General features: G+C 43.4%; 2 protein-coding genes across 4 annotated transcripts in view; both read right to left on the bottom strand.

Annotated features, from left to right (window-relative positions):
- Positions 1-20,222, bottom strand: part of tmx3b (thioredoxin related transmembrane protein 3b) — a 136,463-nt gene extending 116,241 nt beyond the window's left edge. For 2 of the 3 annotated variants that reach the window (XR_009120479.2, XR_009120480.2), the window contains exons 1-15: positions 20,081-20,221; positions 19,775-19,832; positions 19,581-19,620; positions 18,910-19,033; positions 18,783-18,828; positions 16,685-16,765; positions 16,304-16,403; positions 16,122-16,199; positions 15,225-15,291; positions 12,419-12,517; positions 11,256-11,313; positions 11,013-11,066; positions 9,344-9,400; positions 6,001-6,130; positions 4,843-4,911 (exon numbers count right to left, since the gene is read on the bottom strand). Coding sequence is in view for 1 of the 3 variants with exons in the window: in XM_058059557.2 (XP_057915540.2) it covers positions 2,122-2,367; positions 4,843-4,911; positions 6,001-6,130; positions 9,344-9,400; positions 11,013-11,066; positions 11,256-11,313; positions 12,419-12,517; positions 15,225-15,291; positions 16,122-16,199; positions 16,304-16,403; positions 16,685-16,765; positions 18,783-18,828; positions 18,910-19,033; positions 19,581-19,620; positions 19,775-19,832; positions 20,081-20,222 (1,449 nt within the window). In the remaining 2 variants the exon portion in view is untranslated. Of the gene's footprint in view, positions 1-306; positions 2,368-4,842; positions 4,912-6,000; positions 6,131-9,343; positions 9,401-11,012; positions 11,067-11,255; positions 11,314-12,418; positions 12,518-15,224; positions 15,292-16,121; positions 16,200-16,303; positions 16,404-16,684; positions 16,766-18,782; positions 18,829-18,909; positions 19,034-19,580; positions 19,621-19,774; positions 19,833-20,080 lie in introns of those variants that run through there. The other variant, XM_058059557.2, reaches the window with a different exon arrangement.
- A 237-nt stretch (positions 20,223-20,459) lies between these two features.
- pxdc1b (PX domain containing 1b) lies at positions 20,460-26,621 on the bottom strand. Its single transcript, XM_078792363.1, has 5 exons — positions 26,041-26,621; positions 22,961-23,052; positions 22,779-22,896; positions 22,584-22,695; positions 20,460-21,821 (listed from the first exon to the last, which is right to left on the bottom strand). Exons 1-5 carry the CDS (start codon positions 26,294-26,296, stop codon positions 21,710-21,712), a joined length of 690 nt encoding a protein of 229 aa, XP_078648489.1. The 5' UTR covers positions 26,297-26,621; the 3' UTR covers positions 20,460-21,709.
- Between the last annotated feature and the right edge of the window lie 958 nt (positions 26,622-27,579).

A 27,579-nucleotide genomic window follows, 5' to 3' on the forward strand; every position in this document is an offset into this window, starting at 1 on the left:
TGCACCCCATCATCCACTCAGGCAAAAAGGTACCATTTTTTTAAACAGTATCGGTAATTCGAGCGCAGGTCTGTTGCCATGGCAACCCCAATGGCATCACGCTCAATGTCAAAAGGCTGACTCCTTTTGGACACAGCAACAGTTGGTTCCAATATTCCACCATTGTGGAATTGGCCAATTAGAAAGCTGAAGAAAGTCACCAGCAGAAAAGGCGCAACATCTAGAAATTATTACAACTTTTAAAAGGATTTATCAAAATGGCTGAGACCCAAAAAAAATCAAATAAAAGGTTCATTCACCAAGAAAAAAAGGGAACAATCTTTATTTCGGTCCAATATGAAGAGGAGGCGTGGCAAAACTACAAAGACCACAAGGCAAAGCGAGGGTTTTGCTTCACAGTAGTAATAAGATGCCCCCGTTTGGAAGCGCAGTCAATTCGGGATGAGCAGGATCGACTAAACCGGATTCATTTTTCATAATATAATAAGTGGAGCTAAAATGGTTCAAATGATGTTTTGTGCTTATTTGCTTACATATAAAGACAATTTGCATTCAAAACATACCTGGAATTGTTGTTTCTTTAACCCAAAAACGTCTGGGATGAGAAGAAAAATGCTCCTATGTCATACAGTCGTCCCGCTCACAACCACAAGGGGGCACATTTTATATGGCATCTGGGGATGCTATGATATGCTGCCATGTGTCACACTCAAGATTCCCTGTTTGAATGCAAAAAAAAAACGTCTCACAAAGTCTTGGCACACACGGTAATGAAATTAGAAGTTGGCCGAGCTAAATGAAGACTTTAGCTTTAGCATGCATGTAGCGTGACTTGGAGGGTGGCGGGGGGGGGGCAACACGGACTGATGGGAGATTTATGTTCAAAGCATAAATGATGCTCACACAAATAGGTGGCCCCACTGACTTGCATCGCCGCCTGGCAACGGAAGCTAACCAGTTCCGTTGCCAGGCGGCGATGCAAGTCAGTCGGATGGCTAAATTAGCCGCCTAAGTCACTCGCACTGTACACACGTACACAAACATAACCCGGAACAGTAGGAAGATGAAATACAAGAATAAGACAAAGCTTGAAATAGTCCCTTGTAACAGCGCTTAGAATCCATGACCCTGTAGCATTCATAACCATTTATGGTCCTGGTAGTTGAGCAGTTCGGACTGCAAGGGCAACTAATATCCCATCGATTTTAGGTCAATTATTATTTGGCCGGAATTTGGGTTATGAAACAATCTGAAAAATCAAAAAATTTAAATTTCAGATTTTTTGGAGGCCAACCAGAGCCCCAGCTGCCAAACATCAGCTTGTGTATGTGACATCATTGCATAAAATGGGCATTTATAGGGTTAAAATAATAGAAGTCAAGTTGATTGACAGGTCTAAGCCAAAAAAGTAGGAAAATCTAATTGTTTAAAATAGTTTTGGGAGTAGACTTTTTGTCCCGTCAGGGCTTCAACACGTACTAAATTAAAAAAAGGACCCCAGAGGGTTTTTTGTTTTGTTTTTTTTAAAACCATGTTCATTTCCATTCCCATTACCATAATGATGGCTTTCCTTTTCTTTGGCGCACTGCTGCATAATGATGCGGCACACATTCCTCAGCCAGCGTGTTATCAAAATGACGTTTTTAATTCATTAAATGGGAGCCATAAATGCCATAAACCGAGGACCACCTGGAACCCCCCTGAAAAAGGAAACATTCCCGTGCAACAACATGGAAAACTAAAGAAAAAAAAAAAAAAAAAGCGCAACTCATTTATGGCAGCGTTTCCGTTTCGGGCACTTTCACGTTTGGATGATCAACCGACACGTTTGAAGGCAACATTGACTTGTGTTCTACGGGAGGCTAGAGCAGGAAAACCGAGGTCTGGTTCGTCGAGGGTTTGGGTCCCAGACTCCGGTGTTTTTGTGGTGAAGGCCGTTTTAAATAAAGATTCAGAAATACGGGAAAAAGGCTTGGAAGTGTGGGGGGGGGTGAGTGAGATGGAAAACTAAGACCATCGCCACAGATGATGCGTCATGGATGAGTCTTGGAGTTCCACGCCAACCGCAGCCGACTCGGCCCATCATCCGCCATCCATCCATCCATCCAGCAAGCCCCAGCGTTAATCCGTTTTCTTCTCTTCGGGGTCCTTCTCCGCTTCATCGTCCGGGCCCTCCAGCCCGCCAGTCTCCTCCCCCTCATCCTCATCATCATCCTCCTCCTCCTCGTCCGTGAGGCCCTCCCGCTTGAAGTCGTCGGAGCCGTCGTCCGTCTCGGCCGTGCAGATGCCGTAGCACATGAGGCTGATGACGCCCAGCGGGAGCCCGAATAGGAAGCAGCCCAGTAGCGGAGAGCTGCGGAACACCGACTAACAGGTGCAAAAAGAAAAGGGGCGGGGTGGGGGGGTTGGGAAGGGATTGTTGGGATAGGGGCGGGGCAAGGGGAGAGAGTTACGTTCACCTGGACCTTTGAGAAAACGGGATGGTGCCAAACTTCCTGTTGGGAAATCTACGCAAAAAAACCCGCACGAGGTTCGCTCGGCTGAGGAATAAAGCCCGCGACTCTTCAGCAGCAGGCCGTATCCTTAACCACATGGCCACGGCGTCCCCGCAGCGGCGGCAATAAACGTCAAGAGCGTGTATCTAATTCTTCTTTAAAAGCTCCCTGCGGCTAATAAGTTAGCACGCGCTAATATAGACCAACAGAGACGGGAAGGAAGCAAGGAGAGAGTCTTAAATCACGGCCAAGCTGACAAGAGAAATACCCCCCACCCCCCCGCTGCCGCCGCCGCCGCTCCAGTCATCGCCACGGGAACAGCGATGTTAACTGCCAGCGTTGCCAGATGTGACAGAGATGGGGCATGCTACGCTAACACAGCGAGGCCGTGATGCGGCGGCTGTCAAGGTGTGCAGTTAGATCTCCACAGGGGGGGGGGGCTTCTTTATCTGCGCCGCATTCCCGCCATGTCACCATGTTAGCGAGACAAGCGGGGGGGGGGGGGCGACATGTTAGGATACAATCCCTCCAAATGTTGCATTGTTTTCCCTCTTTCGGAGACTTTCGGAAAAGAGGCTAAAAATTCCACGCCAGATGTGTTAGCGTTCCTGTCATAGCCGTGGTAAGTCCACACACACACACACGCCCCCAAAAGAATAAGAGGGAAGAAAAGGGAGCGGGTGGCAGTGACACCCACCTGCCGCCCCCCCCCTCCCGTTACACCATCTCCACATCCTCTCCGCACGTTTACTGCTTGCCTTGCATATTCTCCTGCTGCATGCGGCCCTGTGAAACTTGTTTATCTCCCGGAGGGGGAAGTGAACGCATCGGGGACATTTGTTCCACTTCTGTCGGCGCCGTCGGAGCAGCTCGCTGCGGCGTGGTTTCAACAGAGATGTGCGACAACGCGGTCGATACCAGCGTCCCTCAAGTACTGCAATCTAACAACTACCCTAACCACAATAGTAACTATAGGATGATATAGCATAATAGCAAATAAACATGAGTACAGGAGTAATGGCCCCACCCCTTCCACTACCTCCTGGCAAATCAACTTTACATTTTTCTGCAGGGGTGGAGCCACCAACAGGTACAGATGACGGCGCTCAAACATGTACTGAACGCCGCGCGTTGTATTCGCTCAGAAATGTGCTTCGAGGGCACTAAAACGTCACTGATGAAAATGAAAATGGCGCCATCTTTATTCTTGGCAGGCGTACAAATGTTTGCCATTTAACTGATGAGCGCAGGGATGCTAGCCCTTGATGGATTTACAGCAAATAATACGAGGAAAATGTTGTCATGCTTAGGAAGATATGTCATGCTGACACGACTCATCACTTTTCTAGGTATTAATAATCGCATACGGAATACAGGAAGTGAACGAATGTACTGCATACATTCAAATCTTTTGATATGAATAATGCGATGGACTCAATTATGACAAATAAAATTAAATAATTACCACAGGAAGTGTCATACTTAAGAGTAACCGTTTAAGGCAATAGCGTGTAATAATAATAGCGTGCATCATTTCACAACCTTACCTTGTTCAGGAACTATTACAGATAAACAGAGAATATGTATAGTATCACACAGCACATGGGTGTGCAAACTACGGCCCGGGGTCCACATGCCCGCCAGTTGCTTTCTAAGTATTTCAACTTTTAGCATACAAACTGGCAACATGACTTGCAAGTCGGATGTCTTATTTAGTAAAAAAATAAATAAAAATAAAATAAAATAAAATTACATAATTTGAGATGTTCTAATGTTTAAAGTGCTCCTAATAAAAGGAACACTAGAACATACAGCTGACAGTATAACACTTCTACAAATAAAATTAGACAAATAATTTAAGGAAAATTATAAGCATAAAATGGTGTGCGTGTTAAAAAAAAAAAATATATATATATATACGTATATTATAATTAATATAAAACAAGTCAAAATATTTTCCCACCTCTGAGATAGTATATGAAATATTTAGAAAATATTTTATTTATAAATAATAAATGTATATATATATATATATATATATATATATATATAAATTTATAAATATTTATACATATATACACACACACACACGCAATAAGATCTATCAAGTATATCATGTAATAACATGTAATAAAGTGTATATTGCTATATAATAATAAAATAATGATTATAGTGTAAACTCCTGTACTGCAAACCCAGAGCCTTTAATTGGTCCTCCTGGAATCAATGTATTGAGATGCCCCCCCCCCCCCCCCCCCCCCCCGTAAATGAATATGTCGGAAAGATGAAACCTTGCATCTCTTTGTCGGAATACCGTCTAATACCGCACCGAGTGAGCTCGACTTACCATAACGGTGGATCTGGCGTCGAACGCCACACGCTTGATCCTCTGAATGAAGCCGTCACCCCCGTGCGCCTGCAGCGAGAAACACACACACATGCACACACACACGTCACTTTAATGGAGTCGCAGTGGAGGAAACAGTTTATATGCTAATTTTACGCCGCCGCCGCTCGCCGTCAGCCATTTGTCGCAATTACTCGAGGACGACTCGGCACTTCCGTAAAGAGGACAATTATCGGCGTGTTTAGAAAAGAACACAATTAACATTGAGGTGCTCTTTAGAAGCCTTAAAGCCGGAGTTTGCGCTCGGTGATTGAAAAGCTTCACCTGAGCAAGCTGTCCCACTCTCCAGGATGGGCCAATTAGCGCGCTCAGACAAGTTTGTTAGCCGGGTAGTTAAGAGCCTGCTTGGGATCTGTTTATGCCGCGCAAGTGTGCCGGGCAGGCTTGCTCTCCGCGCGTAATTGCATCAGATCCTGGAATGGCAAGCAGCCAGTTGGGCGCCAAGATAAAAACAAAAACACAAGAATCCCCACTATGCACCGAGAGGAGAAAAAAAAAAAAAAAAAACACTTCATAACCGTCATAAAACCTGCCAATGAGGCCTGGCTTCCTGTCGGTGATGATTCTGCTAACTATGCCGTGGTTTATGCTTCAGCAGGTGGACTCTCAGGCCACACACACGCAGCAAAACTAGACACAAAGATGGCTGCCGCAGGCTGCTGTTGACCACCACGTCATCTTCTAGGAACGAAGCTGGCGACCTTCAGACGTCTCGCAAACACGACCGCTCTGGAGACTTTCCAGGCCTTCAAGACGGAGCTTGAGGTTTCTACTGTTTACAAGCCTGACCGTGCGTTTGTTTGTTATGCGAGGCAAACAGGGGATTGGGTACATGTGGCGACACGCGGATTACAATACATAGCGGTGTACTAATCTCGCCGTTTGAATTATTTGGGGATAATCTACTCAGGAAGGATGGCGATGTGAAATCAAAACATGCAAAAAGGAGATTGCGGCAGCTACCTATTAGAAATGCGAGGCAACGTTCTTGATTAATAAAACTACTGGTGTGATTACGCTGGTAAATACCAGGAGCTGAGCTGAATGCATAAACACATGGAGGTATGAGGAAGAGGAGGAGGAGGAGGGAATTTGGACCTGTGCGGAACCGTTCAAAACGCTGCTGATGAACTGGACCAGCTGCTCCGTGGTCTCTGTGGGCTGGCTGGGCAGGAAGTACTGCTCGTTGGATGTGTTGAGGATGATAACCGAAGGCACCGTCACCTCTCTGAGAGGAGATAGACAAAAAAAATAAAAAAAACACAGCTTTTAATCCGCTCAACACCTCGGACCGCCATCATCAAAGGGCATCATTTGGTAGGAACAAATTGTGGTTTCTCCAGGAACAAATTGCCACATTGAAGAGCACAATGGCGTGATAAACAAAGCCTTTGTAAGAAGCAGCCTCACTTGTCTCATGGGAATTCTTTCAGGAAAAAAAAAAAAAAAAAAAAAAAAAAGGAAGTGTGGTACATACAGGATTCATTCTTTATAAATTACATATTTTCATAGTTATGGCGTGGAAAACGACGTGTTTTAACATTACAGACATGACATCACCTTTGGATTCATGCTACCCAATATAGTAGACATAACCAGGGAAAATAAGCAATTTAACGTAGTTACAATGTTGCAGTCTCGTGTTAAACCATGCCAACATTTCCGATAATGGGGTTTGCAAATTTGGAAGTGAGCCCTGAAAGTTTGACCAATGGCGTATGACCAATCGCTGCGTAGTGGGAGTGCCTGGAGGCGGGCCGTGGGTGGCATAAATTAAAAGAGATCATTTTGGCAGGAAGCATAAATCAAAAAGAAATACAGCTGGGATAGGTGCAGATTCTGGAAAATCTAAAAAGCTGTGTGTAGCTGCTTTAAAAAGGAGACTGCAACTCAATAAAAAAGGGTCGAAAAATGAGCATAATAATAGGTCAAGTGGCTAGCGCGCATGCCGCACAGCTAGGAGACCCGAGTTCAATTCCACCCTCGGCCATCTCTGTGTGGAGTTTGCACGTTAGCCCCGTGGATGCGTGGGTTTTCTCCGGGTACTACAGAGTATACTTTTCCCTTTTTTGTATCAAACTAGGGGCTGCAGGGGGGTCAAGTGGTTAGCGCGCAGACATCTAGTAGACCCGAGGTGAATCCCATCCTCTGTGTGGAGTTTGCATGGAGTTTCCATGGTTTCCTCCCACATTCCAAAAACATGCTAGGTTAATTAGCAACTCCAAATTGTCCATAGGTATGAATGTGAGTGTGAATGGTTGTTTGTCTATATGTGCCCTGTGATTGGCTGGCCACCAGTCCAGGTGGGATAGGCTCCAGCACCCCCGCGACCCTGGTGAGGATAAGCAGCAGAAAATGAATGAATGAATATTGTGCCTGCTGTGAGGTATATAAAGCTGCAATAAAACCCGGTTGCAATTACTGACACCTAGTGGTCAATGTGGAACACGACATTCACAGGTTGGTGGTCCTAATGGCTTACACTGTATTTGTATTTTACTTCATTTAGCATTTTTTATGCTTGATTTGGACGACGACATTCATTTTCTACCGCTTATCCTCACGAAGGTCGCGGGGGTGCTGGAGCCTATCCCAGCTGTCTTCGGGCGAGAGGCGGTCGCCAGCCAATCACAGGGCACATATAGACAAACAACCATTCACACTCACATTCATACCTATGGACAATTTGAAACTGGAGTCCCCGGAGAACATGCAAACTCCACACAGAGCTGGTTGAGGGTGGAATCGAACACGGGTCTCCTAGCTGTGAGGCCTGCATACTCACCACTTACTACCGTGCAGCCACATTTTAGGTTCGTCCAGGAAATTTCCCCAAAACTTTTTAGTGAGTATTGTATACACAAGACGCATATCCGTGTTTAACCTTGCAAACTGCACAAAAACAAACTGCAGGGTTTTGTGGAAACGAGGTTTAAGATGCAGACACTCCCTCGGTGCACTCTAAAGCTGCCTCCTTAGACAAATCAGCAGAGGAATTACACAATTCCACCACATAACAAGGTCATGCAAACACGCAATCCCTCTTTTCTCGCAGCGAGGAGGAACCGCGCCGCGGATAACCCGTCCTCCCGCCCGAGCGCGCACACTCCGTCGTGCCGCTGTGCATCCCCGCGGTGATACTCCAACTGGCAACCAACTGCGCACATCCATCACTGCCCCCGCTGACCCGCACGGAGTCATCAAGGGCTCGCCGCGCTGACCAGCTGAGGTGTGCAGTCAGGCGCACACACACACACACACGGGCATTCCACCTGATGTGCTGCCTCCAACAGATGGCCCCCATTTTAAATAAATATGGATTAGCTTTTTCACCTCACACAGGAGAGAACAATGAACAGTCATATACCCTAAATGGCTTTGAGTCACACAGTCTAACGATTAAAAATAAAACTTCAAAAGTTGACGGAACCCAAATGGTGGGGGAGGGGTGAATAACTCACCAGCCACAACAATATCTCCACCCGTTTCCAATATTTAAAAAAAAAATGCCAAACACGTTGTAGGGGTAGAATTCTTAACGCCACGCCGCTGTTGCTTCTCATTATTGTGCAGGTGCGCCCACCGTTGTGGCTGGCGAGTGTGTATTAAGATCAATTCTCATCTCATATAAATGCTAATTACGGCAACGGTGCCAGGAGACGGTGAGGCTTAATGATTTGAAAAGTGACTGAATCATTTAAGAGCCAGAAATCAGCACATACTCTCTTGCTGTACTGTCAAGTAGAACGGGAATGCCTTCTAAATATATATCATTAGAGCCCTCTTGGGATGAAATAACAACCCTATAGTCACCTTTACAACTAATAAAGTGGACATAACGGAAAATACGATATACGCCGAGTGATTTCAGGCACAAACTAACCTAAATGCGTACCTGGTGAGCGGGGAAGCGTATTTAAGGGTTAAATGCCGGCATGTGTGTGTGTGTATCGCGCTCGGGGTGAAAGTGGTGGCAGCCTGATGCCAGACAGACTGCTGCCAGGACACAGTAATCGCTGTGATGACAGAAAGCGGGATAAAAAGCCATCAGATTTATTTCCCCGGCCCTCCTGAGGGAGAGGATTAGCGGACATTGACAGGCCAGGATTTCATCCCTCAAAAGGAGGGCAATTAAAGCCTGTGCCGCTGCATCCAAAAATGTCAGTCCTGGAAAACTGAGCGGCGTGCTCGAGGGGGAACGGGGGGAAAAAAAAAAAAAGAAAAAAAAAACACAGGAGAGGCCAATGACGACCTTTTATCCTTGGAGTTGTAAACACAGAGTACGACTGATGTTATTCTTCTTCACCCATAGCATAGCATCACCTAGCATAACATTTCATAGCTTTAGCGGTATAAAGTGACCATAGAGCCAATATTCCATCTCTGTGTGAGACAAAGCGACACAGGAAGTGAGCGAAGAGGCGGGGGGGGGGGGGCTTACCCCATGATGAGGCTGTTGATGTAGTCGTTCCCGTCCATGTGTCCAAACTGGAAGTCTCTGTGGACAAAAGGCAGCATTAATTAAGTGTTGAAGCTTAAGTACACAAAAAGAGAGTCGAGTAAACTTCCTGTCTCGGTGGAATGCAAACAAAGTTTTCCGTAAGAGAGGGATTTGGGATATAATCATTGCATTGTGGGTAGCTCAGGTAGGAAGGACTGTAGTCATCGTTTAAGTCTGGGTTTAATAACGCATTTCTGGTGAATGAGTCACATTCTAACAGTTGCGAGGGACGAGTGAGGGGAAGGGGGGGGACTTGGGCTGCTTGCTTGAACTCACCCCCCCCCCTCCCCAAGGAAATGAATCCATAAACCGGGATATCCATTGGAGGCGTATTTATTATCAGATAGGCTCAGTGGTTACCGTGGTGAAGGGTTCTAAAATTGAATCTCATGGCTTTTCAAGAGTGTGTGGGGTCGGGATGGGTGGAGGGGAGGGGGGGGGTGCTATCTGGAAGCTACAGAAGCAGTCATATTTAAAAAAAAGGTAAAGAACGACCAAACAGAAATAGCTCGACTCCCACATTCCCAACCATTCCTGACCTCCATTTCTCAAAAACCTTACTTCTTATTCCAAACAAACAAAGTCATCCCGTCTTGATGTTGGACTGCAAACACAGATGAAGCGGGATCTTTTAACTCATTCCATAACAAAGATGCTGGAGCCTGTCCCAGCTGTGTTCGGGATGGACTGGTGGCCAGCCAATCACAGGGCACTTATAGACAAACAACCATTCACACTCACATTCATACCTATAGACAATTTGGAGTCGCTATTTAACCTAGCATGTTTTTGGAATGTGGGAGGAAACCGGAGTACCCGGGAAAAAAAAACACAAACTCCACACAGATGGCCGAGGGTGGAATTTAACTCGGGTCTCCTAGCTCCTGCCATTACTCACTAAAAAGTTTAGGTGAAATTTCTTGGGTGAACCTAAAATGTGGCTGCACAGTGGACGAGTGGTTAGTGCGCTAGGAGACCCCAGTTCGATTCCACCCTCGGCCAGCTCTGTGTGGAGTTTGCATGTTCTCCGGGTACTCCGGTTTCCTCCCCCACATTCCAAAAACATGCTAGGTTAATTAGCGACTCCAAATTGTCCATAGGTATGAATGTGAGTGTGAATGGTTGTTTGTCTATATGTGCCCTGTGATTGGCTGGCCACCAGTCCAGGGTGTACCCCGCCTCTCGCCCAAAGACCCTCGTGAGGATAAGCAGTAGAAAATGAATGAATAATTCGGTTAGAGTACGTTTTGGTTTGAGTCGGACCTTCTGAAGGGGAATAATGACGCTAACCAAGGAGGATTAAATAAACTTGAATAATGTCAGGGGCTGCGCGGCGTTTGAGTGGTTAGTGTGCAGGCCTCACAGCTAGGAGACCCGAGTTCAATTCCACCCTCACTCCGGAAACATTCCAATACATGCTAGCTTAATTAGCGACTCCAAATTGTCCACAGGTATGAATGTGAGTGTGAATGGTTGTTTGTCTATATGTGCCCTGTGATTGGCTGGCCACCAGTCCGGGGTGTACCACGCCTCTCGCCTGAAGACAGCTGGGATAGGCTCCAGCACTACTAAAGCATATATGGCTAACTCGGCAAATGCTTGTGCGTACCTGTTAAGGTGCTCTCTGTATTCCCTGGCCACCGTCTGAATCATGGCTTTTAATCTGAAAGGAAAAAAAAAAAAAAACAAATCCAAATGTCACATGCAAACTTTTTTCTCAAGTGTAGCAATTGGGTGGCGAGATGCAAAAGAAGCGCGGCGGGTCTTATCTTGATTTGACAGCGCCGCACTCAAAAGCGGCGGCTGTGCTTTTTTCCACCCCCATTTCCGCGCCCCGCCTTTTTCGCCGTACCTGTCACTCTCCTCTGTGGGGTCCTTCTCGTCGATGACTGCAATCGCCACCAGTTTGCCTAAAGGGTGCAGACGAGGGGAGGGGGGATTACGAGTGGCAATCGCAAGCAGCATGTGAGAGGACAACGGCGGGGAAGATAAGCGGCTCTGGAGGAGCTCAAGGGGGACGCACGGCGGCAGCCATCTTACTTATTACTCATTAATGTTAACTTGGATTGGGACAGGAATGATAGACGGTGTTGAGAAACATGACAAACACTTGACATTTCTTTCCTCTACTGTATGCGCCGGCCTCCATAAGTGTGTTGTGACACCAGTGCCCCCTGGTGGTGAAGTCTGGTGGAGACGCTGTCATTTTTACTACTAATGAGAGATTTCAGTATCTTAAATACTGAAAAAAAAAACAATTGCAAAATGATTGTTCTACATTAAGTCCTTATTTGGTCTTAATAATTTAATTATTTACATTTATGTGCTTCTTAGCTCCTTTCCTAGAGAGTAGTTCGAGTGTCGCCTTTCCCTTAAACAGACCCATCCGCGCGGTCAAACTACTCAGCGAGTACGAGTACACGGGCACTTAGACACGGACGCGACGCTTTGTGTCAGCGGGAGTTACGGCGCGTGTCTGACGAAGCCGCGGGAGCGTAAAATCGTATTCCGCCGGCTGCGTTTTTTTGGAGGCCGCGCGACTCGAGTGCCACACGTTGACAACACGTCTCCGATAGCCAATCTTTGCCAAGTACCAGTCGCCATCTTTAATCAGCAAGCGCCTGCGTCTAATTAAAATGCATTTTCGTGTGGCAGCAGTGCTTGTTAGGTGGGGTTGAAGGGGGGGGGGGGGGGGGGGAATCAAAGCAGTCATCACGGGAACGTGCACATTAAGGGCTAAAATACAGCATCTAATATTAGAAAGAGCAGCAATGCCAGGGCTGAGCATCAGTTTCAATTTCTCTTTAAGACTTTGTCCTTAACCCCCCCCACACACACACAACCTTTCTGCAGGGGGTGGGCAGGCAGGCGGTATAGAATTGAGTAAACAGGAAAGTCCTTGAACAACCCTAGTGGCTATTTGAGGGTGTGATGATTGCTGACAAGTCATCGAAAAAAAAAAGCAGCAATAATGACAGGAAGTGAAGGGGCGGGGGGGGGGGGGGTTGATCTCACCTGTCTCTCCAAGCTCGTACAGCGTGAAGCCATCGATCGGCAGGTACCCTTGGAAGCGCTCCCTGTTCACCCACCCAGACAAACCGCCGTCCTCGTACTCTGCCAACACACACACACATTTTTAGGTGTTGATGCCCTCCACATAACCTGAAGCCATTTTCAATGCATCCAGCTAAAGTAAAGAAGTAAAAGTGGTCATGGTAATAGTTTCATTTCATTTGAACATGCATCAGATTACACTTGAATGCATCACATAATCAGTTCACAGTTCCACATGTCCAAAAGGAGTAGGAAGAAGCAAAGCTTATTAAATCCTACCCCTCCATCTGGTACTTTTACAATCAGTAACTGTTACATTTGTTCACTTCCTGCTTTCCCAATATAGTTGAAGTTTTTATTTATTTGAATTTTTTTTTGTCACATACCAAAGTATGAGGCGATATGACCATTCAATGACATAATGGGAACCATACAAACTTTTACAATCAGTAACTGTTACATTTGTTCACTTCCTGCTTTCCTAATATAGTTTAAGTTGGTTTTTTTTTTTTTTTTTGTCACAAACCGAAATACGAGGTGATATGACCATTAATGTCATACTGGGTACCATAGAAACTTTTACAATCAGTAACTGTTACATTTGTTCACTTCCTGCTTTCCTAATATAATTTAAGTCATTATTATTTTTTTATTTATTTTTTGTCACATACCAAAGTATGAGGTGATATGACCATTCAATGACATAATGGGAACCATAGAAACTTTTACAATCAGCAACTGTTACATTTGTTCACTTCCTGCTTTCTTAATATAATTTAAATTTTTGTTTTTGTTTTTTTATTTTATTTTTGTCACATACCGGAAGTATGAGGTGATATGACCATACAATGACATGATGTAGAAAAGTGAAGTGTGTAGAAGAAGTGAAGAAAAGAGGGAGTGTGTAGCAAAGTAAAGCCACATGTTTCCACATCTGGAGGCCACATGCAGAACAGGACCAACTCCTCAGCGTTAAAAATAGGACAAAGAGAGACGACGAGGGCCTCATGATGGTACGTTAATACGTTATCATGACCTTACAGCCGCCGTGAGAGTAATTACAAATCACCAAATGACTTTGACGTGCTTAAACCACGTGCCCCCCCTCCTCCAAAGGGCCCGAGGACCCGATGTTGTACACGACACCAGAAAACCTGGAGAGATTTGTTTAAAGCGCAAGGTCACGCCGTCTCGGTATTATTGGCAGAGATATTAATGCTGCGCCGCGCACGGAAAAAGCTGCTGAGTCGACTCCAGCGCATTCTTTCCACAGATGTTTGGGATTTATGGGGCCGCATGCAGACGCTCTTCCCCCCCTCGGGGGCGAGCTGAAGGCCTCGATGCAGGCTGCTTAATAGACTCCGCCCCAACACACGCTGAGCGCATCTGCTTCACCTTGGAGCAAATTAGAGATGCCCTCATCCCGGGTGCCGGTTTCGGACGGCGGTGCAAACGGCGGCAGGTGGGGCGGGGCGGGAGGATCCAATGTCGAGAGCGGGGAGGAAAGGGGAAGGTTAACGGAAGACGAGACGGGAGAGTCAAGTTATGATCAATATATTTTCAAAGTTCATGTTTACGTCTGCCGTTCTAATTACCGCCACCCGCTCCACGTCTCGTCTTTGCTGATGTCGTCGTCATCATCGGCGTGGCGTCTTGTCATCGCCGTCATGGCGCGTTAAGAGGCCTGTCGCTTCAACGCCGCCGGTAAATGTATGCAAAGTAATTCTGCCTCACAGCTGGCTGCTTTTTGTACGCTCCCCGGGGAGGAGCGCCGCAGTCGAAACTACGAGCACGAGGAGAGATTAGCAGGGAGACTTTAAGCCGGGCATTAACTAGGACGGCCTAATGCTCAGAGAGATGCTTTAAAAGCAGACTCCGAAACGAGACGCACGTGGACGTTACGTCGACCTTCCTGCTAATTACGCTCTTCCGCTTCATCAAAACCTGAAACGCGGTGACGAGAGAGAGAGAGAAAGAGAGACCGGCGAATGTTGCGCAACAGCTTCTGTGGCGTGACAGCGAGGATTCTGGGAATTAAATATGCATGAGCCGCGGTGCAGTGCTCTTTAGTTTAAAAAAAATAAAAAAATGAAAATAAATAAAGATGACGAGGCTGCGGCTTGTGATGTGCGCTAAAGCAATCAAAGATAAACAACAAGGCGCCAAGGAATTATTCATGCGCAAACGAGACGCTGGATTTCTCTCTTCGTAGGCACAAGAATGAGGAGCAGGAAATGTGCTTGGGATCCAAGTTAGGGAGGGGGGGGTAAGATTTAGGTTTTCTAGGAACTGCGAGCTCGCAGGCAACAACAATGCAGTCCATAGAAAATAAAAGTGTGTTGTCAAGCGTGAGGAATTTGCGCGATCTACGCTTTTTGTATCAACAACAATGTTTTTATAGCGGCCGTATCTTCAGAAACACAAGCAGAAAGGATTTCGCTACTCGCCAGAGCGCCTCCTATTCTGGTCCGCTGCCTAAGCAGGCTGCCGTGGAAAAAAATAGATAAGGAAGAAAAGTTAATGCTACTAATTGTACATTGATAATACAGACTGTTTGTGTCTATGGAGTACTAAAAGGACAGCAATATTATAACCATGCACCCATTCGCTCTCAGCTGCCGAGCGTACGCTACAAGCGCTGCGGTCTCCCACGCCCCACAAAACCGCCACGACATCGACGGGCAACACCGCAAGCGTGGCGGCAGCCAGGCAGGCAGAAGGGCTAGGAATGGAACATGGCGAGGAGAAAAGAAGGAGCAGGACTCACCGTCGTATGTGAAGTAGGCGTCATCTTTAAAGACGATGACCGCAGGGACCTCTGGCAAGGTGACGGACTGAAAAGCAAAAACAAACGTCCTTCAATAGCGAGTGGTGTTGTACGTACTTTGAGAACTACAAACAAGACAGGGTACTTGTAATAACTGCATGTGGAGCCCAGGTATACATTTCATATTTACGCATTTTTTTCTGTTTTTAATCATTAAGTTAATCTTTTTCCAACATTAAATGTACATTTTATTCTATTCTATTCTATAATGTATAAATTTCTACATTTTTATATTTTGTGACGTACTTTTACCGCTTTACCATTTATTTTTAATCACAAAAAAATATTTTCGTTTACAATTTCTTTTCATTATCATTTTTGCTTTTTTATTAAAATAATTTAAAACATATTTAATGTAAATTTACATTTTTATTATAATTTTTGAATTATATTTTTCGAATTTTATTTTAATTTTTAGTTAAATAAATCATGTTAAATAAACAGCCCTGTGATTGGCGGGCGACCAGTCCAAGGTGTACCCTGCCTCTCGCCCAAAGACAGCTGGGATAGGCTCCAGCACCCCCTGCGACCCTCGTGAGGAAAAAGCAGTAGAAAATGAATGAATGTTAAATAAACAAAAGATTTTTCATTTTAATTTACAATTAATTGTAATTTGTCTGTTATTTTTATAAATAATTTAAAAGGCAAAAAATAAAAAATAAATAAATAAAAATAATAAAAATGTAAAAAAAATACATAAATTAAAATTTGTATTAAAATTTTTTTGTAATTGTTTTATATTTGTTATAATTTTATTTTTTAGTTAAACAAAAATCACCCCAAAAATGTAGTGGAAGTGTACACCACAGATAAGCAGCAGCACCAGTGAAGGGTTACCTCCGGCAAGACGTCCTCAGAGGCGGAGAAGAAGTACGTATAGACAATGAGCTCGGTGGCGACGTCGTTATACTTCTCCTGTGGTGACAGAATGTATTCTTTCAAGTTACTGCGCAGCTTGAACGTCGTCGACAGTGGCGGCGGCGGCGGCGTCTGTCATTTCAAGCAGGTGATGTGCTTACTTTGAGGGGAGACTCGCCGCCCACGTAGACAAAGAGCACGTCGTGTCTCTTCATCATGTGCTGAAACATCTGCTTACTGGGGAGGGCTCGAACAGCTGGCCTGCAGGGGATTGAAAAGATTTAAACAAGGCGACAAAATGGGAGAAACGTGTTGAACTTCTCATGTTGTCTCAGTGAAAGCTGAGGGTTTAACATTGGGGCTGGTGAAGGGGATGGGAGGAGACTTGTGAGGCTTTGGCGCCACCCAGTGGTGAGTCGCTGTATTTGCAGCCAGAGAAGCCAAGAGAGTGTGCCAAAACAGTCATGTAGACAATAAATTTTTTTTTTTTTTTTTTTTTTTTTTTTTTTTACATCATTCTACATGGAGGCATCAACGCTTACCCTGCTACCCTGTTGGCAAACTCCACAATGTCGTCTTTTGTTCTCGGACCCTTGTAATTATAGGCAAGGTCTCCCTTTAACCTGCAAGGAAGACGGCAGAAATTGGATAGAAAATATTATGTCTGTCTGTACTTTATTCTTAATTTTCATACACATTAGGACTTTATTCCCATATGTTTTTCCACAAGGTAATCTAGACATTTCAACTTCTGTTTTGCATTTTGTTCTTTAAAAAAAAAATGTATGACTTAATTCCCATAATATTCTGACTTTTTTAAAAATATTTAATCTTTATTCTGCTGATTTTTCTTTGGTTTCCTGTTAAATTCTATTTTTAGAATAATTTAATTTTATTACATTTGTATTCTTTTTATTATCATTGAATTAAATGCCATTTGACTATATTGCTATATGAATTTACAGTAATTACAATGCAGAGTGTTAAGTGTGCTGTGGTTGATTCAGTGCAGTTGCATCACCCCCACAAGGCTTTAAAAGCCTCGGGGGTGGGTGGTGGTGGTGTGGGGGGTGGGGGTCTAAATGAAGTGGCCGCCACATGGGATGGTCTGATGTCCTTTGATGGATGTTTCATCAGCCGCCTGCTTTAAAACGTTACCAACCTGCGGCCATCTCCCCAATGAGCTTGATGAAACTACACTGGGATCCCATTACGGCAGCAGAGGAAAATGTCTTCCACTGTACCTCCCACGTCAACAGTGGCTGAGCTTTCATGGAGGACTCCAGCCCACAGAGCTCAATTTATGTGAGAGCTGTCGCATTTGATGAAGACATCTGGATATGGCGGCGTAGTCGAACTAAAGGTAAATGTAGCAAGCCAGGTGTGTCACGCTATTAGACCCCGGGGACCGTACGACAACAACAACAACATTGTTGCCTCCTGAAGGGCGCATCTCTCCAGGCTCAAACCTCCACAGCAAGGCACTCGCGGTGGAGAGGACCAGCTGGGAGGAGACACTGCTTCGCTTTTAAGGAATGAAATCTAATGAAGCAAGACACGGCGGCGTGAAGCAAGAGGATGAAAGTTGCAACCGCCCATGCTGGGTACCCCAGCAGGAACTCCTCTCAAAATCAGCGCACGTGTATGCTGAATTAAATGAGATGACTTCTGTACTTAGTGCTATCTTGCTATGGGGTAGCATGCTAACCGTTAGCATGTTACCAGTTTTTCCATTACGGTCAAATTGCCTATATTTACATGACATGATGTAACTCACTGTAGTACATTCCGTACTTTGTGCTGTCTTGCTATGGGGTAGCATGCTAACTGTTAGCATGTTAACAGTTTAGCCGTTGTGTTCATTAAAACTGTATACATTTACACGACATGTACGTTCGACACTTAGTGCTACCTTGCTATGGGGTAGCATGCTAACTGTTAGCATGTTAACAGTTTAGCCGTTATGTTCATTAAAAATGTATACATTATCACGACATGATGTAAATCACTATAGTACTTTCCACACTTCGTGCCATCTTGCTATGCGGTAGCATGCTAACTGTTAGCATGTTCACAGTTTAGCCATTATGTTCAATAATATTGTATACATTTACACGACATGATGTAAATCACTGTGGTACTTTTCACACTTTGTGCTATCTTACTATGGAGGAGCATGCTAACTGTTAGCATGTTAACAGTTTATCCATTATGTTCATTAAAATTGTATACACTTACACGACATTATGTAAATCATTATAGTACTTTCGACATTTAGTGCCATCTTGCTATTGGGTAGCATGCTAATTGTTAGCATGTTAAGAGTTTAGCCATTATGTTCATTAAAATTGTGTACATTTACACAACATGATGTAACTCACTATAGTACTTTCAACACTTAGTGGTACCTTGCTATGGGGTAGCATGCTAACTGTTAGCATGTTAACAGTTTAGTCATTAGGTTCATTAAAATTGTGTACACTTACACAACATGATGTAAATCACTATAGTACTTTTAACAGTGATATCTTGCTATGGGATAGCATGCTAACTGTTAGCATGTCATGTCTATCCATTATGCTCATTAAAATTGTATACATGTACATGGCATGATGCAAACAATACAAAGGTGACACTTACAGTTTTATCGTAGGATAGCCTCGCACGCCAAACTCTGACGCCATTCCTAACAGTCACAAAATCATCCAATCAGAAGACAGCTTTTTTTTGTATTTTAAGTATTTTGTAAGAAAAATCGCACACTCACCAGAGTAAGCAGTGGCATCCATCTTCCCCACTCGGACCGGCGAACCGGAGCTCCTCAGCTCGGCGCCCACTTGGTGCCACACGGGCTCCAGTTTCTTACAGTAGCCACACCATGGCGCGTAGAACTGAAGGTGAGATGCGGAACATTATTATTATTATATACAACATAAATATTTACATTTCATCAGCAGCCAAGCATTGTGACTCAAATGTTTTAAGGACATGTTTGTAGTAACGCTAAAATGCAGTTTTTCCTTCAAATCTATAACTTCTTAGCCTATTAATCATTAAAGTGGCCTTTTTATTTTCACGTTTGTGCCCCTCGGTGGACAAAATTTGGACAAGACATGAATAACCCCCCCCAAAATAGAGATAAATAGCAACAAACTAACACGTCTCTACTTCACTAATTATGCATAAATGGGTTTTTTTTGGTTGTGCAATGCATGGAAATGAATAAGAAACAGTTTACAATGTGTACCCCACACACCCCCCCTTACCAAAAACATGCATGGCTTGTCATTGAAGTCATCACAATCACAATGTACCCCTCCACTGACCCCTACCACGCCCGTTTAGAACCACAGACTGCTTCCGCAAAGGATGAGCCCAATGGCATCAAGTGTGTGTGTGTGTGTGTGTGTGTGTGTGTGTGTGTGTGTTCCAACTTACATCAACCAGCCAAATATCATTCACTCTGCTTTCTTTAAACCTATTAAAAAACACACACTTTACTCAAAACGACTCCGACGATACAAGAAAAACAATTATAGAACAAAACAGTGATTATAACGAGTGTACTTAATGGCTGACCCCGGGTTCTAATTATGAATTATGAATTACAGCTGTGTTGAATTTATACTTACGTGTCATCCAGATCTTCCACAAAGACCTGCACGGTTGAGCTTACCAAAGCTGCAATGACTACAAAGAAATATAACAAACGGAGTAAAAGAATTAGAAGGTTTTTCTGTGACAATTAGCAGCCCATCCTAGCTAACTGACTGAAGCATCACTAGGCTAAAAGCTAGCATCAATTTAGCCCTCGTACTCCGCCATAGTTTTTGTACTTACTGCTGCTTTAAGAGCGACTGGGAACTGACACGTAGGAAAAATGGGTTTCATGTCTGAGAGGGAATAATAAGTTTAAAAAGAGAGGGGGAAGAACGTACCTCCGTAAAGCAGGGACACCCGAAGTGCTGCCATTGCTTCGGCTGGAAACAGCAGCAAGCAGGAAATACGGCAGTGGCTCAATGGAGCACGTGTGCGCATGCGTGATGTGACGTCACGCCAGATCTCTTTCTGAAATGACATTATTTTAGAATATGGCGTCAAATTTCAAAAAATCTCTGCTTGGATTTATTACATTATTTATCTTAATATTAAGTAATAATTGCATATGATTACATTAATGCATAGTTTGATGGTATTTACTGTATTGGATTTGTTAGCAAAATAAGAAACAAATATAAACACTACCAGTCTTTACCACAAGATGGCGCTTTTAGATCATTACACTGGCTCTCCAGCCACCTGCAAACAAAAACAACACGTTAAATAAATTAACACTCATTTTATTAAACATTTGTTTTAAGGTAATAAGTGCATATGATTACATTAATGCACATTTCTATGGCATTTACTGTATACGATTTGTTAGCAAAATAAGACAAAAAAATGTAAACACTACCAGTGTTTACCACAAGATGGCGGTAAAAGAATATTTTCTGGGTTTCCAGCCACTTACATACAAAAACACGTTAAATAAATTAACACTCATTTTATTAAACATTTGTTTTAAGAATTAATACTGTCTGAATAGTTAAACACACAAGAATTATGGTGCCAGTTCATTATGATTTTACAATGTTATTCACATTAGGTAGAGAAATCATATATTTCATAATTATCAGCTAAAATGACACTGAATTTAAAATGACTGCAAAAGGTTTGGTGCACCATTTGATGCGTTATTGCATAAGTGGAAGGCGTGTTTACCGCTAGGAAGGGAATTTAACCTGTAAATAGCAACTCTCCAAAGGAAAGTGACGGACGGGACCCAAAAGTGCACCCAGACAACGCGCTGTCCTTTCTCAGCGGGGAATCGTGATCATGACTGTGTTACTAAACAGACTCATGCCGAAGCCTTGTGTGCCAACTTTGTGAGGGTTGAATGCCTTGGTATTTGTTGGGTGTGTGTGTGTGTGTAGGGGGGGGGCAGAATACTGCACATAAGCTGTCGTGGGCCTGCATTGTGTCTTCTGCATTCATTCAAGTGGCAAAAGGGAGTTTGGTCACACGCAAAAAAAAGAACAACAACACAAGTTTAGAATTTTGCAAGGAAGCTGTTAGCTAACGGCTCGTTAGCAGAAGGACCCATAAAACACCAGAAGTGAATTCTGAAAATTCCCCCCAAAATATGTGAGTTTCTTTACAATATGATATCTTAAAGGGGCTAAGAAAGGATCCAAGAGGTACACCAGAACCAAAATTTCATTTCACCGCTTCCATTGTGAAATAATAATCCCCTGCTTTAGGCCGCAAAGCTTCAAAATCCGCCTAAGAGATTGCTTTGGTGCTCCAAAAAAAAGCACAATAAACAAAGATGGCAGACAACCAAAATTGAGGAAAAACCTCCTTTGGGAGCAGCTTGCAGAAGTCCACATTCTGGATGAGGTTACCACCACGCATGTCAAACTACTTTCCACAGGCAAAAAAAAAAACTGGTTCTTCTTCTTCTTGCTGCTTCTTGGGAACGCCGCACAACAGCAGCGGGAAGTCGTGTTCCTCACATGAGCTCCTCATTCCAGGATGTCCGTTTCAAAGGGCACCAGGTGGTAGTAGGACAGGTTGGTGACGTACGCCTCCTCGTCACACGCTTCCATCGGCAAGAACTCGTGTTGGTCCTCATACCTGGCAGAAAAATCGGTATTGGTGTGTTTGTCAGGAGCTGTGTTATGGAAAACATCAACGATATAGGAATGGGAAGGGAAGGAAGGAAGGAAGAGGCGTGAAGGACAACTTCCTGTTGTATGAAGGAGTGGAGGGGTCTTGACTTCAGACATGGAGCTTAGCTAAACGAATAGTGGCCATAGCGGTCAAAATACCCTGCTATTGCGTAAAAGTGATGTACGACGCTCTTGTGAACCTCCATTTTTACCCAGGCTTCGCTACACATCTTAAATCAAACCAGGAGCTCTGCCAACTAGTCAGCGACAGAGGAGTTGTCATTCGTTTTTCTTCGGCGAATAGGCTAACCTGTGAAAATGTTAGCTCACATTGCTAACCTCGATGCTAGTACATTGTAGTGTGCAATATATGGCATCTATTATAGAGCTAATTATTATTATAATTATTAATTTCACTTTTTTAATTATTACATTACACTGATGACACAATAACATGCCCAGGAAGTAGGCTTTCCGGAACAAAACAATATATATAATAATACAAATGTAAAGGTGACTATAGGGGTGTTATTTTAGGTCTATGGGGCTCTAATGATGTGTTTAGAAGGTTGTAAACATGTTTTGTATGCCATAACAACTAAAATATCCCATTTATTATAGCGTATATTATATATATAATAATAATATATACTGGAAATAGTGAATAAAGTGCACAATAATTGGAGACAGCACAGGTACAAATTGTTCCGTGCTGGGCTACACTCACGTTTGCTCCACAGAGTCGGGAGATGAAGGTCTCTCCTTGTCTTCCGGGAGTTTGTGATCAAACACGATCGTTTCAGTATTTGCCAGACAGAAGCCGTTGGAGCGCATGATCTCTGAAACGTACGGAAACACACAGACTCACATGAAGGCAACACAGACGGAAAATGACAGACACAAAACCCGACGCCGCTATTACCCGAGATCTTGACCGGACTATCGAAGCAGGGCTGGATTCTGTGGACCTTGTCGTTGCGGAGCACCTGGTCCAGCGGCGACCTCTCGAAGAAAGTCAGCATGACCTCTGACCTGGAGTACTGTCGGAGGCAAGGACTCAGTATACAGGTTGAGGGGCGCTGAAGTGCGTTGAAGCGGACGCACCTTGCAGGGCATGTTGATGGCGTTCTTCAGCAGTCTCTCCACCTCGTTCAGTTTCTCCTCGGTGTCGTTGGCGTCTTTGATTTTCACCAAGCCTGGAATGACAACACAAGGACTTGTTTGGTACACTTCTGGGAGGTGTCCCGATACTTTTGTCCACAGACTGGCTGTCATTTTACAAGAATAGCATCGTAATATTAGAAGGAAAAGTAGCATCATTTTAGTAGCATAAAGTTGAAAGATTAACAGAATAAAGATCACTTTGGGATTTTTTTAAAAATAAAAAACAGCATAAATGAAAAAAAGCAGTATATGAATATACTCTAAATATTCAGAGAAAATAATTGTATTCAAAAATCATAATTTTACACAAATAAACTAAATAAAGTTCAGCATTATAATAGCGCAAGTGGTGAAAAAAGTTAAACAATATGGGAATAAAGTCAAAATACATGAAAACATTTGGCAAATTTTACTCCGAAAAAATTGCAGAAATTGAAAAAAAAGCTGAAAAAAGCTGTAAAAAAAGTGTCAGTAATAATAAACAATATTAACAAATTGTAATGAGAAAAATAATGTAAACAAAATAAAATAAAAAATAAGAAAATAAAATAATTAATGAAATAAAAAAACAAGAAAATAAAATAATTAATGTATCATTTACTAGCATAAAGTCAAAATATAAAAAAATATATTTGTTAATTTGTTATTGTCTCAAAGTCATAATATTATGAGAAGCACACAACAAAATAAAGTTGTAATTTTTAAAAAATTAGGTTGAAGAAAAAGCTAAACATTGTGGGATGAAAGTCTAAATATTCCAAGCCTCTCGCCCCAAATTAGCTGGGATAGGCTCCAGCATTAGCGGCATAGAAAATGTATGTATGGATGTCAAAAGTTACAATATTATGGGAGTAAGATTCAGAGTGGCGTACACGCTAACCGTAAACTAACCAGCATGATGATGTAAGTCCAGTTTACGCTGACGTTTTAGGGGAAGTGTGGGTGTGACATCGGCACATTTGGCAACACCAGACGAGTGAGAGAGAGAGAGAGACGCCTCGTGTGGTCAACAAAACGTCATTCTTAGCGACAATAACATCCAAGCAAGGAGTGAGTAAGAGGGCCTGAAGCCGACATGTGTCTCTGTTTGGACCGATCTGTGCCTTTAGTGGATTTGTGCACTAAAGTTCCCCCTGATAGTCTAATGATCCAGGAAGTGGTGTGATTGTATCGTTAGACTTATCTTGTCTGCCTTCCTGCTGTCAAAGCACACTCTTAAACATCAGTGCAGTAGCATGAAGGCCACCGAAACAACCAGCAAACACGACATCATCTCCAAGTAGGAGGTCACAGGAAGTAACAATTAGCGACACCGTCGTCTAACGGCTAAGTATGTGTCAACATGGAACCATCGGCGCTTTCAACAGGAAGTACAAAACTTTTGAGAGTGACCTTCCACGGCTAAAGACGATGAATATTAATGGAGGATCGATCAGAGCAGGAAGAGGAACGTGAGGGTTTTTTAAGGTTTTTCCTCCTGTGAGCAATGGCTTCCCGTCTGTGGGATCACATGGAAGGTATGTGTTATGCAGCAGTCAAGAGGACTAAATATAGGAAGTCCACCCCTCTCGGTCTCTCGGTCTCTCGGTCTCTGTCATCGTGAGATCACTGTGACGCGGGACAGGGACAGGAACAGGAAAACAAGATCCAAACGACGGAGAAGTAACAGAACCTGTCAACAACTTCAGTCCGCAGGAAGTCACAACATTCCAGTCGCACCCTATGACCCCTATGGATCATTTTACACTCTCCAATTAAATTAACCTGACATGGAAGTAAACCCTCCCATGCACGAGAAGGACGTGCCCTGACAGGGTTCGAACTCAGCTCTTCCAACAGTCTAATCACCAGCTGAGGTCAGGTCATGATATTAGTAAACACCGGTCCACGCGGAGTGGACTTTGCTCATTATTGACCCCCCCCGACCCCCCCGAAAAACCTCCACATGTCAAAGTGACTCATATAAAACAGTACAAATGATTGGTTTTAGTCTGGAACTGGGGCTGCACGGTGGTATAGTGGTTAGCGCAAAAACCTCACAGCTAGTAGACCCGAGTTCAATTCCACTCTCGGCCATCTTTGTGTGGAGTATGCATGTTCTCCCCGTGCATGCGTGGGTTTTCTCCCGGTACTCCGGTTTCCTCCCACATTCCAAAAACATGCTAGGTTAATTAGCGACTCCAAATTGTCCATAGGTATGAATGTGAGTGTGAATGGTTGTTTGTCTATATGTGCCCTGTGATTGGCTGGCGACCTGTCCAGGCTGTACCCCGCCTCTCGCTCGAAGACAGCTGGGATAGGCTCCAGCACCCCTGCCACCCTCGTGAGGAGAAGCGGTAGAAAATGAATGACTGAATGAATAATTCGGTTAGAGTACGTTTTGGTTTGAGTCGGACCTTCTGAAAGGGAATCATGACGCTAACCAAGGAGGATTAAATAAACTTGAATAATGTCAGAGGCTGCACAACGGATGAGTGGTTAGCGTGCAGCTAGGAGACCCGAGTTCAATTCCACCCTCCCCGGGTACTCTGGAAACATTCCAAAAACATGCTAGGTTAATTAGCGACTCCAAATTGTCCATAGGTATGAATGTGAGTGTGAATGGTTGTTTGTCTATATGTGCCCTGTGATTGGCTGGCTGGCAACCAGTCCAGGGTGTATACCCCGCCTCTCGCCGGAAGATAGCTGGGATAGGCTCCAGCACCCCCGCGACCCTTGTGAGGATAAGCGGTAGTAAATGAATGAATGAATAGTCTGCATAAAGTGTGGAACTTGAAGAGAAGTGTGGATAGTTCCTCGCTAAAATCATAAAAGAGGAACTACAGTGATGAATAGATAAGTTATTATATAGGAAATTGTTTCTTCTCTAAAATGTCTATAGTATTTTAGTATTTTTTTTTTACATATTTACATTTGAGACAGAAAGAAAAAGGAAATTGGTAGCATTCCGAGGATTAAAGTGACAGCACCTAAGATCCTTCGCTACGCCCCTGGAGGAGCCCATGAGTGTTTTTTCCAACCTTCATGGAGCGGAGAGGAGGTCAGGTCTCCGGCGTCCTCCGGGAAGGAGTCGTTGAGACGTTTCAACAGGCGACCCAAGTCCGAGTAACTCCTGTGTAAGTAGAGAACATTCCTATCCGACCACTCGGTCCGGATCTCGAAGAAGTCCTCCTCCTCTCCCCGCTGGCTGATGACGAGTCTCCGGACCCCGTTGACCCAGCAGTCCCGCACGAACATGTTGACCAGCGACGTGCCCTCGAACACGGCCGAAGCCATGCCTCTCAGTCCGGCATGCTGCTCTGGAAGTGGCGATCCGACAATTCAATACAACTTTACTAACTTTTTTTTTCTCCCACTCTCTTTCTCTTTCTGTGTCAAAGCTCAGCCCCTGCAGATCAAGTCAAACGTGGCGTGATTGTTGCTGGAGGAGGAAAGAAAAAAGTGAGAGATAACGCCCATTTGGAAAATACTCCCGGTCTGGTTTCCATGCAAGAAAAAGACAATCGGTACATCTCCTAAAAGTGCTGCTGGGTCTCTGCCTGTTTGCACTATTTTCTTCACTTTTTTTTTTTTTTAGCAGTTTCCTCCCCTTTGCTTCCTCCCTACCTCCTACCTCCTACCTCCTTTCTTGACTACAGGACTTTATTATGCAAAGGACCATCTTCTTATTTATATCCATTATATTACAAGTAGCCACTGGTTTCTCAGCTGTTTACAGTGTAGATCCCTGCTATTCAAAGGTACCAAAAATATATAAAAAATAATCATAATAATAAAATAATAATATAAAATAATAATAACAAATAATATACTCCGGTTTCCTCCCACATTCCAAAAACATGCTAGGTTAATTAGCGACTCCAAATTGTCCATAGATATGAATGTGAGTGTGAATGGTTGTTTGTCTATATGTGCCCTGTGATTGGCTGGCTGGCGACCAGTCCAGGGTGTACCCCGCCTCTCGCCCCAAGACAGCTGGGATAGGCTCCAGCACCCCCCGCGACCCTCGTGAGGAAAAAGCGGTAGAAAATGAATGAATGAATGTTAAATAAAAGATTTTTCATTTTAATTTACAATTAATTTTAATTTGTCTGTTATTTTTATAAATAATTTAAAAGGCAAAACTAAAAAATAAATAAATAAAAATAATAAAAATGTAAAAAAATACATAAATTAAAATTTGTATTACAATTTTTTTGTCATTGTTATAATAATAATAATAATAATAATAATAATAATAATAATAATAATAATAATAATAATAATAATAATAATAATAATAATAATAATAATAATAATAATAATAAATAAAGCACCTATAGAAATGCCTATTTTTTAAGGCTCTAAACCAGGGGTGTCCAAAGTCTGGCCCAGGGGCCGTTATTGGCCCATGGCACATTCTAAAAATATTATTTAACAGCAAAACTCTGGAAAAAAATTAGCAGAAAGGGAGGAAACCAGCTGAGAATAAAGTCAAAATATTATAAGAAAAAAGTAGAAATTTTAGGACAATAAAATCATATTATTATTATTACGAGGAAAACAAAGTAGCATAGACA

This window comes from Doryrhamphus excisus, linkage group LG7 (genome assembly GCF_037039965.1).
Source record: "Doryrhamphus excisus strain RoL-2023G ecotype Guam linkage group LG7, RoL_Dexc_Guam_v1.1, whole genome shotgun sequence".
Lineage (NCBI taxonomy): Eukaryota > Metazoa > Chordata > Actinopteri > Syngnathiformes > Syngnathidae > Doryrhamphus > Doryrhamphus excisus.